The sequence below is a fragment of the Mustela nigripes genome, chromosome 1, assembly GCF_022355385.1.
Source record: "Mustela nigripes isolate SB6536 chromosome 1, MUSNIG.SB6536, whole genome shotgun sequence".
Classification (NCBI taxonomy): Eukaryota; Metazoa; Chordata; class Mammalia; order Carnivora; family Mustelidae; genus Mustela; species Mustela nigripes.
The window spans coordinates 35293078-35311910 of record NC_081557.1 but is presented as its reverse complement, the minus strand read 5'-3'; the positions used below and the strand labels follow the sequence as shown (position 1 = coordinate 35311910).

Below are 18833 nucleotides of genomic sequence, written 5' to 3'. Positions count from 1 at the left end.
TGATCTGAGCCAAAGGTAGACACCTAACTGAGTCACCAAAGACCCCCTTAATTTTATAACTTTTTAATGAATTAAATATTTTCAGTATCTCAGGTTTAATTTCTGACACAATTAAGCATTAGTCCATGTAAGTCACATGAACAAAAAAATTTTAGAATCTTCAATACATTTTAAGATTCTTAAGATCAAAAGTTTGACGACTGCAGTTCACCATTTTATCAGCACATATTTACTGTTTCAAGTACTTAACTGTGCCAAATATTGCTGCCTACCTATAGTATTTGTGGATTCCCTACTCTATGCTATGCCAAATACTATACATTTTCTCTTTAATCTTCTCAACGCAATCTGAAACTGAGTAGTATCATCCATATTCTCTTCTACAAATAAGGAAACAAATCCTTTCACTTTCATTGAAGACTGCAGTCTTTCTTTTAAAGTATTTTGTCTCATAATCAGTCATAAAAAGTTTTATAATTACTCACAAAAAACAGTCTTTTGTATTGAAAAGCCATATATATGGTTTAAAAAAAAAAACTATAGTACAAACTATACAGTACATGCTTAAAAATCAACCTGTCTCATACTTTTTATTTGCTACTTCATAGTCAACCTCTGTTAACAGTTTATTGAATATCCTTCCAGCAATTTTCTGCATATATATAATTTTCCACACAAACTGGAACATATAAATACTCTCTTCAGTTTTACTCTGTCACTCTTAATAGTTCCAGAGATGTTCCCCTTATTAGGACAACCAGTAATTCAGATAATATGGAGATGCTATGCTAAAAGTCTCTGAATCGGTGACCCCATTTCTCCCACAACAATGCAGAATGAGTCAAACTTAAATTTATGTCCTGTAAAGTGTTTTTCCTTGACAGTCAGCTTTGCTTATCTCTTTATTGAGATAAGAAGATGCTACTAAAAATGGGACTAAATTCACCACTCAAAATGTTGTGAAATCAGCATTCCAAGTTATAGAAGAAATTTCTTTCAATTTGCCCCAATACATTTCACTTCCAGATCCCTACTGTTCTTCCGTTACCCTGTTATTTTGTATTCTTCTATGAGCCATCCTCCAGTCTGCAGGTGTGTACTAAGGTCTGTATATATGGATGGATGTTGAAGGCTATTTTCCATTCTGGGCTTGTACTCTAATACTAAAATAAAAATCATTTGTATTCAATGAAATATGAGCTACTTTGATACAGAAAGTTACACCATAAGCCAAAGTCTAACACACATCATTAAAGCTTCAGTATGTTTTCACTAATTCCACACAGGAGGATTACAGATGTCCTGCTAGCTACCATTTCCTGGTAAGCAATCTGAATGGCTTCCAGGAAATTGCTAATGACCTCCATTTTACTTAAAATCTAGGCTGCAATTAGTAATAGTTTTGCTCCTCCATGCTGGTTATAATGTTTATTTTCATCACAGCAATCAGGAAGAAAAAAGTGAAATGTCTTGTTTTTGAATTATATCAAAATGTATTCTCTTTTATTTTGGTATGTTACCTAATAGACTAATACATATTTAATGTAATCATAATTGTGTAAGAATACTTGGGATATTCTTTACTTCTAACCAATTTTGTCTCCTTTCCCACTCTAGGCTATAGCTATTGCTAAAATTAGCATTTTAAAATGGAATCCATAGAAATATTTTGTAATTGTTGACTATGTTTACATGTAACATTTTATAAAACTGAAATTTTTAAAACTAGATATGATTTTGAAGTAAAGTTCTATGTTTTTACTTACAGTAACTGCTAAAAAAAGTTTCATATTTTTATTCAATGAATTTAAGACATGATTATGTGGTCAATGTAATAGTAACAAAGAACAACTTCATCCAGTGTTGTATTTATAGCCAGAATTTGTTACTAAACTTCAGCATTTTCTTTTATGTAAACATTGATTTCACTAATTAGATCCAACTGATCTTCTCCCCAACATATCGATTTCTTTTAATCCCAACAGTTAACAGTGATTCTACTGTATCACAATGCTTTAGACTTTAATCATATAGTAGTAATTTTAGCCAGTAGCTTTTGTTTGAATTTTAATTAAGAAGACCTTGCGTCTCCAAACCCAAGTGGCAAGAGGTTTTAATTGCTTGTATGCATATCACACAGACTTCAAAAGAAGAAAAAGATGTTTATGACGAAGTACAAAGGAAAACTTTGAAATATTTACATTGATGCAAAGTAATATAATTTTAAAAACTATGGATATTCCTGTTAAAACGCATATGTATCTGTAAAATAGCTGTGATATGCATTTATTGTTAGTGAAAGGAGTTCATAGGTTCACAAATAATAACTCACTATTGATTACAACACAACCAAAAGTCTATGTGAAATGGGCTAATCATGCTATTCTGAGGGAATATTAAGTTTTCACCTTAGTAATTGATTATGTGATTGAAAATGGTAACTTTTCTTTTGTGGATATTGGAGTCCCTACATGGAAAATAAGAGGTTTAGTTACATAATATGTAAAGCTTCTTCAGTCCTAATCTTTTCAGATGCTATGTTTCTAAATGTTACTCTGATGTTCTATAATTACAAAGATTTATTCAGAAAATAGTGACACTCTACCACATTATTTCATACAAACAGGAAAGTGAAGAAAATTACTTGTGCTCCCAGTCCCTTTCACAAGCTGGTCTCAGAGCAATACAGCATTTGTCTTAGAAATAACAATTTAAAATTTTCAAAATACATGAAATCTAAACATCAATACATTACTGTTTCAACTCTTTTACCTATGAGGCAGTGAGAATCACTAGGTATGTGAACTTTGCTGACGTTATTGAAGTTGAAAAGTGGCAGATGATTTCCCTCTAACACTTCCAGATTTTTTTAAGTTCCCTCAGATGAAGAAATTGCTATAAGTTTATAAATGGAAATTCAAGAAAAATTCATTTATAAATGAATATGTAAAGTTACAGTCATAGTTGTACTGTAATATGTAAAGTGTACAGTCATAGCTCTTGGCAAACCACCTTAGTCCTTCTGTGATTGCCTATAACCAAAACCACAAGTAACTATGAATTACTATTCCTAAAAAACAGAGTTTTCTGTAGAAAGGACAATGTATGGAATGACTACAGAGTACTTAGAAATGGTTTAGGCCCTTACTAGAAAAATGAGCAAACTAGAAAAGACAATTGGCATTTAAGATAGTAATTTGGGATGCAGAACACTGATTCTATGGGAATGCTGTTAGATCCAGTCTGACCCTTTGGTGATAACAGCACTACTTAAGTTACTTCAAGAATAACCTATACTATTTAATCTTCAAAGACCTATCATGCACTGGGGGGAACAAAAATGACTTTTGTGTTCCTGTGCTCTCTTCCAGAGATTTGCATTTGCAATCAAAACTAAAAATGAAAACAGGCTTTCATTGGCACACAGTAGCAATAGTATAATAAATTCACACTTTTAACTCAGTATTTGTGCCAAGCACAACTATAATATGCTTGTACTATTTGATGCAGCACTGTTTCTAATTTTACTTCTCTTGGTACCGACCTTAATGAAGTAACAGGGAGTAATGCTTAAAACCTTGAATAGTAATGTATGGCAGGAACATTTGGGCTCTAGAACAAACCTCTTAGACATACTAGTTGAATAACTATAATAAGCAATTGTTTCTCAATAGCGGCTTTGAAAAACATTGGGACTCATTTGTAGAACTTTCCATTTAAAAGCATTTTTCTATAAAAAATAAAAAATTAAAAAAAATAAAATAAAAATAAAAGCCTTTTTCTAATCAACTTTCTTCCTATCAGAAAGAGACTGGCACTTTTCTAAGCTGCAGTAGAGTATACCTACAAGCACATCTACCTTTATTCCTAAATGTAAATATTGCAATAATTAATCATAAGTGACCAAGGAAGGAAAACATTATTTTCCTTATTTGGTTCATATCACATAATTATTTTTTTGTCTCTCATATCATCTGTATGTTTGACAAACACAAGCACAAACAGTTTGTGCTAACTCAAACAACCAGCAATACTGTCTCTCTGGCACACTGCCCAGTGAGGCGACTTCACACCAGGGAGATGCCAGCCACAGCATAGAGGGGCATGTGTGCAAAACAGGGAGGCTGGCTAAGATCTCTTCCATAAAGCACAGAAGATCAGGCTTGTCCATGGAGGCAGAGGCTGATTCCCTAATGCTCTAGATTTCATTTGGTATGTCACCATTGCATTTAGAAATGTTTTATAAGCTTAACTATCCTGGCATCTTCACTTGGCGGAGCAACTCAAACACACATACAAATGGGTTGTGGATCCTATCAGTAATTCTGTCTTACCTTCTGTCTTTCTACCGTATGACTCTCCCCTCTCTCGCTTTCACATTCAGATCAAAATAAATACTTTTATAGAGAGCAACTGTATTACCTATACCACTTCCTGCTTTGTGATACTGCTTCACTTACATAAAAAAGAATACCAGGGGAGCTGTATTAGTTGTTATATTGTGGGAGGGGGAGAAGAGCCCAAAGAATATCTTTCTCTTTTCTCCACTGCAGAACTATAAGATTCTGGGGAGTCTGAGAATTATGCTGCATTACATTAAACAGAGATTTTAGAGGCAGGACTTAGAACCTGTCTCTACAACTCTTTAGTGACCTCACACAAGCCACTTAATTTCACTCAGTCTCATTTTATTCATATATAAAATCAATACAATAATATTCTCCTCAATAGATTCTTATAATGAGGATCAAATAAAATAATTAACTGCTTTAGTACTTTGTTTCCTTTATAAACAATAAAGCAACTTACAAAAGTTCGTATTATATTACCTCTTGACAGAAAATAGATAGTATTTTAAAGATCAGTCTTATAATTAAGAAAATACAATAAACACTGGTATTACTGTTGAAAAAACCTTAGGAGGTCATGAAGATAATATTCCACCAGGGTGGAAATACCCTCTAATATCCTCTACATTTCCATTTAAAATTTTCCACAGCCAAATCTCCAGATGTTATTCTATCAATTCACCCATCATTCAACAAATATTTCTTAAACACCTGGTGTATTTGAGGTACTCTCTTAATTCAGTCCAACTGTATCCCATCAGATAGCCACTAAGTGTTCTTAAATTCTTTTGTAAATTGAGAATAATTTCCCTATTTCCTTAACCCCCTGAAACCCAAAACAAATCTTAACTCTTCTATTCAACAAAGCTTCAACCAACCAACTTATACTAGGCCAAACTTCCCTAGATCTCTAATTGCTAGTCATATTAAATGTTCAAGACTGTTTACCATTTCAGCAACTTTTGATAAATCCAGATTTGAAAACAGATCTCTTAAAAATATGGCACCCCAATTAGAACATAATACTTCAGACACAACTAGACCAAGGCAAAAATCTAATCATTTTATATTTCATTTAAGCTTTTAATAATAAAGTTGTCTAGCAATACTTGTAATGACATTAACCTCGTTGGAACATTGCTTTGAGATTACTGCTATTAAAATGTATGCCATTTATAGTACTCTAGCCTAAATTAATGCTGCTACTGGAAAGGAGGCTACTTATGCAAATATGGTGGTGGGTTAGGGATGGGATTTTCTTTTAAAAAATATTAGACAAGACCCGGATACAGATCTATTGAAAATCTATGATCAAGTGTTCCTCTAACTTTAGCAATATTCCAACTCTTATTGAAAGGTTTCAGAAATACTACTTTGCTTCATTTATACAATAAGATTTTAATTTGAAAGCCATTTTTAAAAAATGTTTTATTTTTTAAAATAAAGCCTGGGTGGCTCAGTGGGTTAAAGCCTCTACCTTTGGCTCAGGTCATGATCCCAGGGTCCTGGGATCAAGCCCCACGTCCGGCTCTCTGCTCAGCCTGCTCCCACCACCGCCAGTCTCTCTGCCTACTTGTGATCTCTGTCTGTCAAATAAATAAATAAAATCTTTAAAAAAAAAAAGAATACACTTATAAAAAATATTTTATTTATTTGAGAGAAAGAGAGTGCACGAGTATAGGGAGAAGCAGGGAAAGAGGGACAAGAAACTCCATGTTAAGAGCAGAGTCCAATGTGGGGCTTGATCTTACAACCCCTAGATCATGACCTGAATGGAAATCAAGAGTCAGACACTCAACCAACTGAGGTACCTAGATGCTCCAGTAGGTTTTTTATTTTTATTTTTATTTTTATTTATTTTTTTTTAAGATTTTATTTATTTATTTAACAGAGAGAAATCACAAGTAGATGGAGAGGCAGGCAGAGAGAGAGAGGGAAGCAGGCTCTCTGCTGAGCAGAGAGCCCGATGCGGGACTCAATCCCAGGACTCTGAGATCATGACCTGAGCTGAAGGCAGCGGCTTAACCCACTGAGCCATCCAGGCGCCCACCAGTAGGTTTTTTAAAAAGTAGACTCTAAAGAGATTTTTTTTTTAAGATTTTATTTATTTATTTGACAGAGAGAAATCACAAGTAGGCAGAGAGGCAAGAGAGAGAGAGAGGGAAGCAGGCTCCCCACTGAGCAGAGAGCCCGATGGGATCTCTATCCCAGGATCCTGAGATCATGACCCGAGCTGAAGGCAGTGGCTTAACCCAATGAGCCACCCAGGTGCCTCTCTAAAGAGATTTTTAACATATTGTTTCCAAATATGTGGTAATATAAAGCTCACTGGGTTTAAGATTCATTTTTTCTTTCTTATTTATTTTTATTTTTTAAAGATTTTATTTATCTGATAGATCACAAGCAAGGGGAGCAGCAGAGGGAGAGGGAGAAGCAGGCTCCCTGCTGAGCAGAAAGCCCAACTCAGGGCTCTATCCCAGGATCCTGGGATCATGACCTGAGCCAAAGACAGATGGTTAACCGACTGACCAAACAAGTGCCCCTAAAATTCAGTTTTTAATGCTGCTCTTAACGATTCTACTGCCAACACTTTAATTCTTCCTCAGGCACCTAACATAGAATTTTTCAATGATAGTAATAGAAACTATGTTTCCTCCCTTCCCCAGCTTCATTTCACTCTTGAATACAAAAGATGTAAATATGTAAATATAAGATCAGATAGAAAATAATATAAATATTTACTATTTGGAAAATAATGACTATGAGAATTCAAAAAGCTCAAATTTATGGGAAGCATAAAACTATTTCTACAAATATACTTATGGCTAACAGTACCTTTATTATAAAAAGAAACAATGTTTAAAATGAAGTATTCAATTTAGGAATTTAGAGGATATCAGAAAAAAAAAGAAAAAGTGTAAGGAAAATAAGAAAAGATGAGATAATATAGGTAAAAGTAAAATGAAGTGATTGGCATTCTGTAAAGCAATATAATTGAGAAATTAATCTCAAAACGGATACTTACTGGGGTGTTGGGAGGAGAGATAAATAGAAAAACTGCTGCAAATAAAATTGCGGGACAAAAGGGACAGAACACAAATATGCAAAGTTTAAAACAGAATACATAACAGTAAATAAAAAACTTAAAATAAGAGATCTTGTACTTTAAAATCAATATTAATACATTTGAAAATCTCAGTGAAACATACAATTTTCTAGGAAATGGTTTTCCTAGAAAAACTGACTTAAAGGGAAATAGAAAATGTAAAAGGAAAAAAAATCATTACCAAAGAAAACTCTAGGCCTAGATGTTTTATGAGGATATTCTTTTAGGATTTCAAGGAATAAGTAATTCTCATGCTATCTTTTCAATACTTTACATAGCCTAGGAAAGGAAGGAAAGCTTTCCATTTCAACCATGAACTCTGGTAATAAAAATTAACAAAGATAGGACAAATAAAGAAAAACACAAACTACTCTCATTTATGATTACAGATGCAAAAATAATAACTGCAATATGAGCAAATAAAATTAGTCGGTACATTAAAATAAGACTACACCATGACTAATCAGGGTTTATTTCTTCAGTAAATTTGGAAAACAAAAACCAATAAGATATGCCATAAAATAAAATGCAATTTCTCATGGAAACTCCTAATAAACTACGACTAGAAAGTTTTTTAATAATTTTTAATAATTAATAATAAAGAATGTCTTAAATGTCTTAATACTTAGTGGTGAAATGTTAAAAACAATTCCATAAATTAAAAATTGCACAAAATACCTGCTATCATGTGTATTACTTAATAGCATTCTTAATATTCTAGGTTTGTGTAATATGAGAAGATATGAAAAAATGTGCATATAACTGCCAAAAAAGAGAAAACATATCAGCTGAAGTATGACTAGAGCTAATAAGTTCAATAAAGAGGAAAGTTATAAAATGAACCAGTGAAATTCATGAGCATCCCTCAATACAATAAGAAAAAGAAAATAGAATGAAAATATTTCATTCATAAGAGCAAGCAAAAATACTAAATAGTATAGCAAAAACATCAAAAGAAACATGCAGAATCTATATTTAGAAAATATGTCTTTGTTTAGGGACAAAAAGAATAAATGATTTTGAATTAAAAGATTCAATACTATAAAGATGTCAGTTCATCCTATAGTTTCATATAAGTATAATATAACCTTTCAAAAAATTGTTTTAGGATTTTAATTGACAATTAAATTAAAATAATCCTAAAATAAACCTTAGAGAAGTATGCAAACACCTTAAAGAAAATTATGAATGTAGTCTTATAATATTTACTTTTCGAAGACACTATAAAGCTACAGTGATTAATACAGCACAATACTAATAAAAGTTTAGGTACATCCATAGTCTAGAAGCTAAAACTGAGAAATGGTTTCAAATACTCAATCAGTATGATAAAAGATGTTTTTTTCATGTCAGAAGAGGTAAGATGGTTGTGTAATAAATAACACAGAGATACCTGGTTAATGGCTTAAGGAAAAAATTAAGTTGTATTTCTGTTGAAATTATACATCAATTGTATTCAAGAGGAATTAAAGAGTTAAATGAATAAAAATATAGTCAAAGAATTGAAACAAAATATTAGCAGAGTGGAGGAAGCCTTTCTAAACAAACCCCCAACATAAAAGAACATTAAAAAGGAGGGAACAATTTGACAACAAAAACCATAAAGTAAAAGAAAATGATAAAATGTAACATATACAATGGGTAAAGGTTAATACCATTAAAATAAACAGTGAGAGCCTTACAAAAACACAAGACCTAGACAAATCCTTTAAAGGAAAAATGGACAAACAACATAAATAAGCAATTCACAAAGAAGAGACATTTAATACAAATAAATTTATGTCAAATGCTTCATTCTCTATAAGAACCAAAGAAATTCAAATTAAATCAGCAGTACTGTATCCTTTTCCCCTACCAAAACTGGCAAGAAGTTTTTAAAGTAATAGTACTTATTGTTGAGGGCAACAGAACACTTGCAGATACTAAGAGCAGCACACCATGCCCTTTCTGTTGGGCAGTTTGGCAGTATGAATCCAGACTTTTAAAAAAGAACCCATGCTTTGACCCAGGAATCTCACTTTTTAGGAATATATTCTAAGAAAATAACCAATAATTAATATCAAAAATTATTAAAAAGTTATCCATATTCAACTTTTTCTTTATAATGACAAATAATAAAAAACTAATTCAATGTTGAATAAGAGACTTGGTTAAATTATGAGAACTTCACTTTATGCAATATTTCTGTAAATAAAAATTGCATTTTAGATGACTTAAATAACAATGATCGAAATTCACAATATATCATTAAGTGGGAAGAATAGCTCATAAAAGGATAGTAAAAGGATGATTCTAACTTTAAGGAAAAAAGATTTGGGCGCCTGGGTGGCTCAGTGGGTTAAAGCCTCTGCCTTCGGCTCAGGTTATGATCTCAGGGTCCTGGGATCGAGTCCCGCATCGGGCTCTCTGCTCAGCAGGGAGCGTGCTTCCTCCTCTCTCTGCCTGCCTCTCTGCCTACTTGTGATCTGTCTCTGTCAAAGAAATAAATAAAATTAAAAAAAAATTTTTTTAAAGATTTAACAAGTACTTGTATTAATTAAAATGGAAAGGACATGCAACATGACATAGAATTAATTAACTAATTAATTATTTTTATTTTGTATTTCTATATTTTTACACTAAATATGTAAAAAGGGAATTTGCTATAAATTCATTTACAACAAATTTTGTAATGAGGGAAAAATAAGAGGTATTCAAAATGCACAGTGCTTAAGGCATAAAATCCTGATAAGCCACAATAATATGTATGGGGGATAGTATTTAAATCAGTTTAAAATTTCAGAATAATTATAACTAATTTAGGTGGATAATAACTAGCTAGCCTGATCTCACCTGGACTAAAAATGCATGTTGAGTTTTAGCAGTGGTTGAATCAAGCTATCTGAACACAATTTCAACTTAATTTTATTTCAGTTCTCATTATATTATTGGTATGTTTTCTGTATAACACTTATGGTGACAAAATATTAGTTTGTAAAAAAGAAACAATTATGTAAAGTAAATAACAATGAAAAATTTAGTAAGAATCATACCTCCTATGCTTATAAAACTGAGAGCAGCTCACAAGTGAAAAATTCATATATCACATAAAGAATCCAGAAAAAAAGTTAAAGAATTTGAAAAGCCTAATTTTGTATGTGTTTTTGCTTTCAAGATTTACACATTTTTTCCCCCAAGATTAAGACATTTTGGCCATCTCAGGCTAGTATCGTTTTCACGTTATAAATTCATATTCAGAATGAAAAAGAAAGATGGAAAGGGTCAAGAGGGAGGAGATAACCCAAAGCAGAAAAATTTGATGCTGAATCGTAACATAGTAAAATGTTAGCTTCCACATGACTAAGAAAAAGCAAGACCCCCATCATTCATGCTGGCAAAAGCTTGCCTTTGCATAAACCATTTCTGTTCTCACTGTTGTAAAACCCATGACTTCAGAAAGGATAGAAAACCCAGAATGACATGCAAAGTAGCACACAACATGTTATTGCAGCTGGATGGAGAATATGTCTCTAATGACTTTCTTTCTACACATCAGTTGTAAGTTAAGGTTTTTTTCCCCCCAAAATATCAAATGGCCTTTATGAGTGAGTATAGTACAGAAGCAGTAAAATTTAAAATAATACCCAATTTCCACTTAATTTTAATACTGTATTAGTTAATAGAACGAGTTACTAATTATTTCCTGGGAAAGCGATGGCTACCTTTTGTCTTCACTTGAATTGAACACAACATGCCTAAACACTAGACAATTTTCTGTAACAAATTAAAAATACCATTTTCACCAGATAGCTATTGCCAGATGTTTATCTTAAATGAGACATTATCCATGACCAATAGGAAGATTCACCTGAAGTTGTGTTTGACAACTTCACAAAACTAATGCAAATTCCCAAATTGTTAGTGCAAATCAGAGTGATGACTGTAAGAGATACCTTACAGAATTAATTAATGACCATGGATTCTACTTATGATACCAAAACTTATACAGTCCTTCTTCTCCACAAAAGCATCAGCAAGAGAGATTTAGGGAAGAAGAAGCACTTTCTGACTGATAGGGAAACTTAATTTTTAATGGTTCTTAACATGTTTCAAAATAATAGTATTAATCACACATCTTCAGAACTAAAGATGCTCATCCTCAGCAGGGTCAGAGGTCATGAAAAGTTAAATCCTGTGAAATCTGGGTGAGATTAATCAACCTATGATCCTATGGGTATCTTAATAAAAACAGCAACCACAATTTAACCTCATGAGTGTTTTCTAAGTGCCAGAAACTGTTCTCAAAGTTTTACTGTATTAATCCTCTTAATGAGTCTATGAGGTAGAAACTCTTACTCTCCCATTTTGGATACAAGGAATTAGAAACATAGAAAAGTTCAGTGACTTGCCCAAAGTCACTCAGCTGCTAAGTGACAGAGCCAGGACTTAAAAACGGTAGCCAAGCTTCAAAATCCACTCGTAAGTCATTACGTACAACACATTCTATAAACTCTTTTTTATAGGTGCTATCCTTGACCATTTTTGACCAGAAGAAATTCAAATTAATGATATAGATTCATAAATTAAGCCATTATTATGATTTCAAGAGGAAAGACTAAGATTATCTTTAACTTAATTTGTCCTTCATCTTTTGACATTTGTTTCTTTTTCATACCTTTCTGTTAAATAAATTAATGAAATAATTTATCTAATAATTTATATGTTTATAGACTAAAAAAGAGAAGGCAAGAATTTCATTCTGTAAACATTATGGGAATAAAAGTTCAAGGACACACTATACATTTACCCTCTCATATATAAACAGATATTAAAGGGAAGAATTTAATTAGGGTACAGAGAGCAGTAAGCATCTTCTCCACACTGATAAGTTTGATATTTCATACATTGTACCTTTAATTTCTCCAAGAAGTTCACTGGTATTTAGTCTTTCCATTTTTTCCTTCCAATCTTTTGAAAGTAGTTTTTCCATGCAGGAGGAATCTATTAGAGCAAAAAAGTAAGGATTAAATATATTACATATATATTTTTTAGGTATTAAAATATTACAAATCCAAAAAGCCAGTTTATGGAGAAATTCTCTCATTTTAAAATGATCAAAGTTACTTTTCATTGTTCTTTTAACCCTAGGATACAGAAAATTATATTATTGTATCTATCACAAAATACCACAACTGAATTTATTTTTACCAGAATATTATTTGAACTATTCCCAGGAAAAAAGATAATCTTAATAATTTTGTCTTGGTATTATAAATATAATTCTATTATTATTCAGCAGCACTTATCATTTTTTAGACTGATAGGACAGAAAAGGGGGTTCTTTTCTATGATAGGTTTAAGTTTAAATGTTAGTCCTTTCAATCCAAGTGATTTTTTTTTTTTTAAGTCTAAGCAAAATTAGTGTTCTCTTCAAGGAAGAATGACAAATCTTCAAGGGAGAAGAAACCAATCAAAGTGTAACCACTTCGTCCTTAAAAAAAGAAATAAAATATGGCAATTTTTGTAAAATACCTATTTAGAGAAAAATTCAAAGAAAATAAAGTCAAAATGTTCTCTGTCCCTCAGTAATAAAAACTACTAAAACTTTTCTCTTATATAGAAAGGGATATATATTCTTATAAAGGAATACTCAGTTAAACACTACTTTTCCTACTGCATATCTAAATAACATACTAGACTATAGGGAGTGATTATAGTTGTTTCTATAAAGATTCATAAAGGTTACAGAAATCTAAATTTTAGAATGTCCTAATAATCAGCAAAACTTTCTCAATGATTTTTTTTTGTATCTATTCAGATGGGTATGCAACTAGAGCTACCGCTTACAACTGTGTATATATATATATATATATATTTTTTTTTTTTAAGCTTCAAATCTTAACAAATAGGCCATGTTTCCAAAAGGGAATGCAGATTTAAATACTAAATCCTCTGTGAAAAGCACACTTGTATTTAACTTTAACATTCCAAGTGTCAAAATTCTGATAACTTCTTTTTAAAATTATATTTAAAATAGTTACTCCAATTCCAAATGCCTTTCCTCTCCCATATCAGTGCCTATCTCTTTAGCATTTTCCCTTTCATTTTTTTTTTCCAACTTCTAAATCTCCTTGAATTTTTTAGAATGACAGTAAGGTCAAGATGGATCCAAAGGGTTTTAGAAACTAGATAAGCTTTCAAAAAAGACAGTGAGCCCTGGGTAAGAAATGAGAACACCGTTGCATCATTAGAAAGTATTGGTGAAAACAATTAACATTTGTCCATGACATGATCAATCAATCAAGGAATGGATGGAATCCAGATCAGTGTGCCATGAAATGGCTGATGAAGAACACCAACCATTCCAGCTCGCTATCACAGAAGCTAAAATTCTTTCTAAATAGAAGTCAGCTTGGTTCTATTAAGTGAAATCTCACTGCCCATTCCCTTCCCTCTTCCCTTTATCTTTCCCTCCTCCTTTTATTCTATTTTTTCCTATTTTTTTAGGCTTCAACAAGTTCTCTACTACCATGATTAAAAATTGGATACTGAGTGACCTTCCAAAAGGAACTATGTGCATATACATATGCCAATTTACATTTAATTTCCAAAATGTTCTCTTGCTTTTATTTCAAATTCAAAAATAAGGTATGTACTTTGTTTATACACATTTTGTTTTCATGCTAAAGTAATAGAAATGAAAATACTAAATTTGGGAATTAAAAAATAAATCCTCAAAGCCATGCCTAACAGATTAGTTTTAAATTTCTGAGAGAAATCAATGGAACATCAAATCATGGATAAGAATAATCAACAAAATGTCTTCAAGTTCCTATCCTACAATCAGTTCTGTTAGTGCTTTTTCTTTTTTAACCCTTTCATACACGTTGTAACATTGCACTAAACTGATAATCAATTATATAAATGCTAAAGCATAATTTGTTTGGTTCAAATTTGAGTTGAGAGTATATATTATAATAGTAAAAGACAAAAGCCCAATTTACTAGTAATGATCACAAATTCATCACAAGTTCATAAACTAGGATTAGATACACACTAAATGTAAAACAGGCTAAAATATGTCTCTCATTTCTATAAATAGACCTGAAATCTTTCAGAGCTCCAGGAAAAGAATGCTGAAGCTTCATGGGAGAAAAATAGAACTGTATGGACAATAGGAACACACACTTTAAACATAAATCAGACCATGTGTACACAGCTTCACATAAAAGCTACTCATTAATAAAATGGTTAATAACATCAAAGCATTTCACATTCCTATTAAAAAATTAATCCTCAACATAATGCTGAGTTAATCTAGTTAATATGAGTTCCCATTTCGGTAGAAGAAACTGAGGGGGAAAAAAATAAAGCAGGCTTTCCATGTTTATATTTATAACTCATGAAAATATTTAATAACAGTCACTGATAGCTTTTCACTACAGGACAAAAGAAGTCACTGCATATAGCTTTATCAATTTAACCTCAATTCTAAGAGATTCCAGGAAGATTCAAAACTCAGGAAGTCTCTTGAAAAACCCCCCTCTTTCTCACCTGATTATCTGACTGCCAACCTCAAAGGGCATGCCACAATTAGTTTTAGCATGCCCCATACCATAATGTAAAGCAAGTAAGATGAGGGGGGAAAGATCAGAAGATACAGAGTAGTAACAAATACCACACAGGTGAAGGACACTACTGCTACCCCTGAGGCGTTTCTGACTTGGAGTGAGGAAATATATAATAAAGTTGTAAATGAAAATTTATGTTTTAAAATTTCCCACTCAACACAATATCCAGGTAAGGGTTTAAATTAAAAGGATTTATCCTTTATGTGGCACATCCTTCAACTACCTTAATAGGACACTAGCTTTACGGAGGTAATTGATCAGATCAGACTTAACGCCATTCTGATCACGCACAAAGGCTAAAACCAAAGAGGTGAGAATAAGTCAAGAAGTCCAGTTTGTATTATGTACACGGGAAGAGTAAGACCACACAGACTGGCTTTAACTCAGTAGTCATGGAGGATTCCAAATGCAATGAAGGGACCTAATATCACCTAGATATTCTTGGACTATTTTATACAGAAAAATATGTTCTAAGCAACTGACTTGAGAACAGCTAATATACTTAGACAGTAGTTCTACAGTTCTCAAAACATGAAATAATACATAGCATATTTTACTATCTGAGTTTGATTACTCAAATTTTAGTATTTTGACTGAATTGCTTTCAGTTAAAAAATAGGAAAGATACTACATACTTTTTGGAAATTATGAGAAAGAACCACAACATTACAAGATTTAAAAAAAGGTCACCATGAAATGTACACATTAAAAAGAATGTAAACCATAATATTTCAGCATAAAGGGGGAAAATGCCAAAATTAACCCAACTTACTTTGAAAGGATTAGTGCCCATAAACTAATACATATTCAGTGAAATGCAGGATTTTATTACATTTATCTTAGGTAATTTTTGTAAATAATGTGATTAAAACAAAATTCAAAAATCAAGAGGTGCACTATAATTCTTGCTTATAATTTAATCAAGGACATAAAAGGCTTTGACATGTTAAAATTCATTCTCAGTCACAGTTTTTTTTCCTCTTTTCCTTTGCACTGTAAGTTTTTTGAGAAACTTCTTCTAAAGAAAAAAGTAAAAATACTATTCAGAAATAATTTTTAATAAATACCCTGCATAATGGATTGCAAAGTAACATTTCTGCTTCCTAAGTATCAAGGTTTCAGGCCAGGTGAGTCAAGAATGCTTTATTGTGCTAACAATTAACTTCATCATACAAGAGAAATTTGAAGTGAGAGTATGTGAAATATTTATTTCCTAACCTGTGTGATAGTATTTTAGGAATAATTTTAAATTATTCTTAGTTAAACAAAGCCACAGCAATATTCCACACAAAGTGAAAGTATTTAATATGTGCCAAAGAGAATAAATAAATAAATCACTGATTGCTAAAACTACAGCATAGGGGAAGAGGAAAGAATAATGGGAAAAAATTTTAGGGCACAGGTTCTTTAAAACAATTCACCTGTGAGTAAACACTATTCCTTCTGCCTCAATGTGATGAAGTTATAAATTCTGAAACACTAGAAACATGACATGAAAAATATCTTTAAAATATTTCGGTGAGAAAAAACAATGACTGCTGCCACAGTATGTAGATTTCTTCTTGCTTTTAATCTTTTAAGAGAATATTAAATCAATTCCTTTTATTTTTATAATAGAATCATAGATCTCAAATGCAATAAATTTTTTATGTGTTCAAGAACAATGGTAAATTATCAAAAGTACCTTTGGCCTTGGTTTACTACTAGTTCAGACTATATACATGTATTTATACTCCAGCTGATCATCCATCCCACATTTTTCATTAGGAAACAGAGATGCACATGCCAGTTACTGTACATTTTTCCACAGTGACAAGTGCTCCACAATACAGTGGGATAAAATTGGAGCTTGGAGAGCTTGAAGAGCACTCTTAAATTTTAATTAAAACCCTCCAAGCTCACTAAAAATAATTAGACACCAAAATGTGCCAGTTTTATTTTGAAGTCACTATAACGTACAAAGCACACTCCCTGACGAATGCTCGTGCTGTCCTTCTCTCTCCCCCTCTCTCCAATGAAACAACTGATTTTCCAAATACGAACAAGGGGGTATAAATAGAGGCTGTTTCCAGGCCTGCTCTTCATGCTGGGAAGCTGACAGAGAAGAGAGCAGAATGGGAGTTTCAGACTGCACCAAATGAACCTAGAATAACTTGCCTTCGCAGAGTTCGAATCACTGACAAACTCTAGATAAAATCCAGTCTGCAAGAAACACGAGTTGTATCACTGATCTTTTTTGATCCAAGAGCCAAACCTTTAACCTCTTAAATGTTTTTGCTATCTTAAAATATCTCATACAATGCTATATTCCATCCTATTTTTAGCCAAGCAGCGAGAGAAAGCATGCCTTTCCCATACAGCAGGGCAGTGATATAAACATCAACACAGATGCTTTGCCAGGAAGAGCTGGACTTCTCAAGCACTTGATCATTAAGGAATGCACCAACTGTTTTGGATAATCTCGTGCCAGCTCCCCTTTTGCTCCACACTCCCCTCTGGGAGTGGTCAATCTTGTCCTGGTCCTAATTTTTCATTTTACTCCTCCATAGCACCCCCCCATCCCCGAAAATATGAGAAATGGCATTTATGCCTAGCAATGAAAAAGCAGGCTCACTTCCCCAAACAGACCAAAACTTTAAAACAATTAACCCTCCCCTCTTCTTTCAGATAAATTACTAAGTATAAAATGCAATCTGTTTCCTTTGTTTATTCAATATGAACAATTTGTAAATGACTCAAGGATAAAATTCAGAAAATGTTGTGCTAAATTAGAACCATTATAAACATGCTAATGACTCAATGCTTGAGTAAAACATGCATGATCGGTGTGAAGAAATAGATTTAGTTCCTGTGAAATTTTGTGGTGCTGCCTTAAAATGATTTGGTCATTAAATCAGATATTTTTCCTTCCAGGAAAAAATGTTAATTCCACAACCACTTTACTAGATAATATACTGTGAGTGTGCATGTATGTGTGTGTCAATGGGAGCTTTGGAAATGTCATTAGAACTGTTAGATGCAAGATTTTGGCATATTCATAAGGGAGAAAAAGATCCACACTTGAAACCTGGCAGAAATACACATGCAGACATCATTGCATTAGGTGCAATATTCTTTCTTTGCACCATTTTTGTCTACCAAAGTCTTTGATAATTTTTTATGGGAATCCTTTAAAATTGGCACTTAACAGACATTCATGGAAATCACGTTGTTCTAAGCAGGAAAGAGATATATCTTTCATTTGCTTTCCAAGGCTGCTTAGCACCTAAACAGTATCAGAGGGATCACTCAAAAGCAAATTTCTCTCCCATGCCATCAAAGTATAACTACAACCAATGCCAATAGAGAGATAGAGGGGAACACCCAGCAGGCTATTCAGAGGCTCATAGCCTACCGCTGTCAATGAAAGAGACTTCAACGGTCATTAAGACCAACACCCTCATTTCAGAAACAAGAGAACAGAGTCAAGATAAGGAAGTCATTTGCCTTACCCAAGGTCAAGCAGTTGGTGACAGAGCCTGGACTCCAGTTCTGTGCTAGTTTTACTGAAATGACTATTTAAATCATATTTGAACATCAATATTATAGTCTCTATACCACAGCAGCAACTGTAGAAAGGGAATAATTACATCTATTCTTGTTTCCGACACAGAGTGAAGCACTCCAGTTCCTCAGAGAGGGGCACTACAAAGTCCAGATACTGCTGTGAAAAGTCAGTAGTGTTCAACAGCCAGTTCTCCATACAAACTCCGTTATTCTGGTCTTCCT

The 18833-nt window shown here is 32.7% G+C and overlaps 1 protein-coding gene across 11 annotated transcripts in view; it reads right to left on the bottom strand.

Annotated features, from left to right (window-relative positions):
* Positions 1-18833, bottom strand: part of SOX6 (SRY-box transcription factor 6) — a 596201-nt gene that overhangs the window by 240380 nt on the left and 336988 nt on the right. For all 11 annotated transcript variants that reach the window (XM_059407840.1, XM_059407831.1, XM_059407851.1 and 8 more), the window contains one exon: positions 12346-12435. In XM_059407840.1, coding sequence (XP_059263823.1) covers positions 12346-12435 — 90 coding nt within the window. The remainder of the gene's footprint in view (positions 1-12345; positions 12436-18833) is intronic.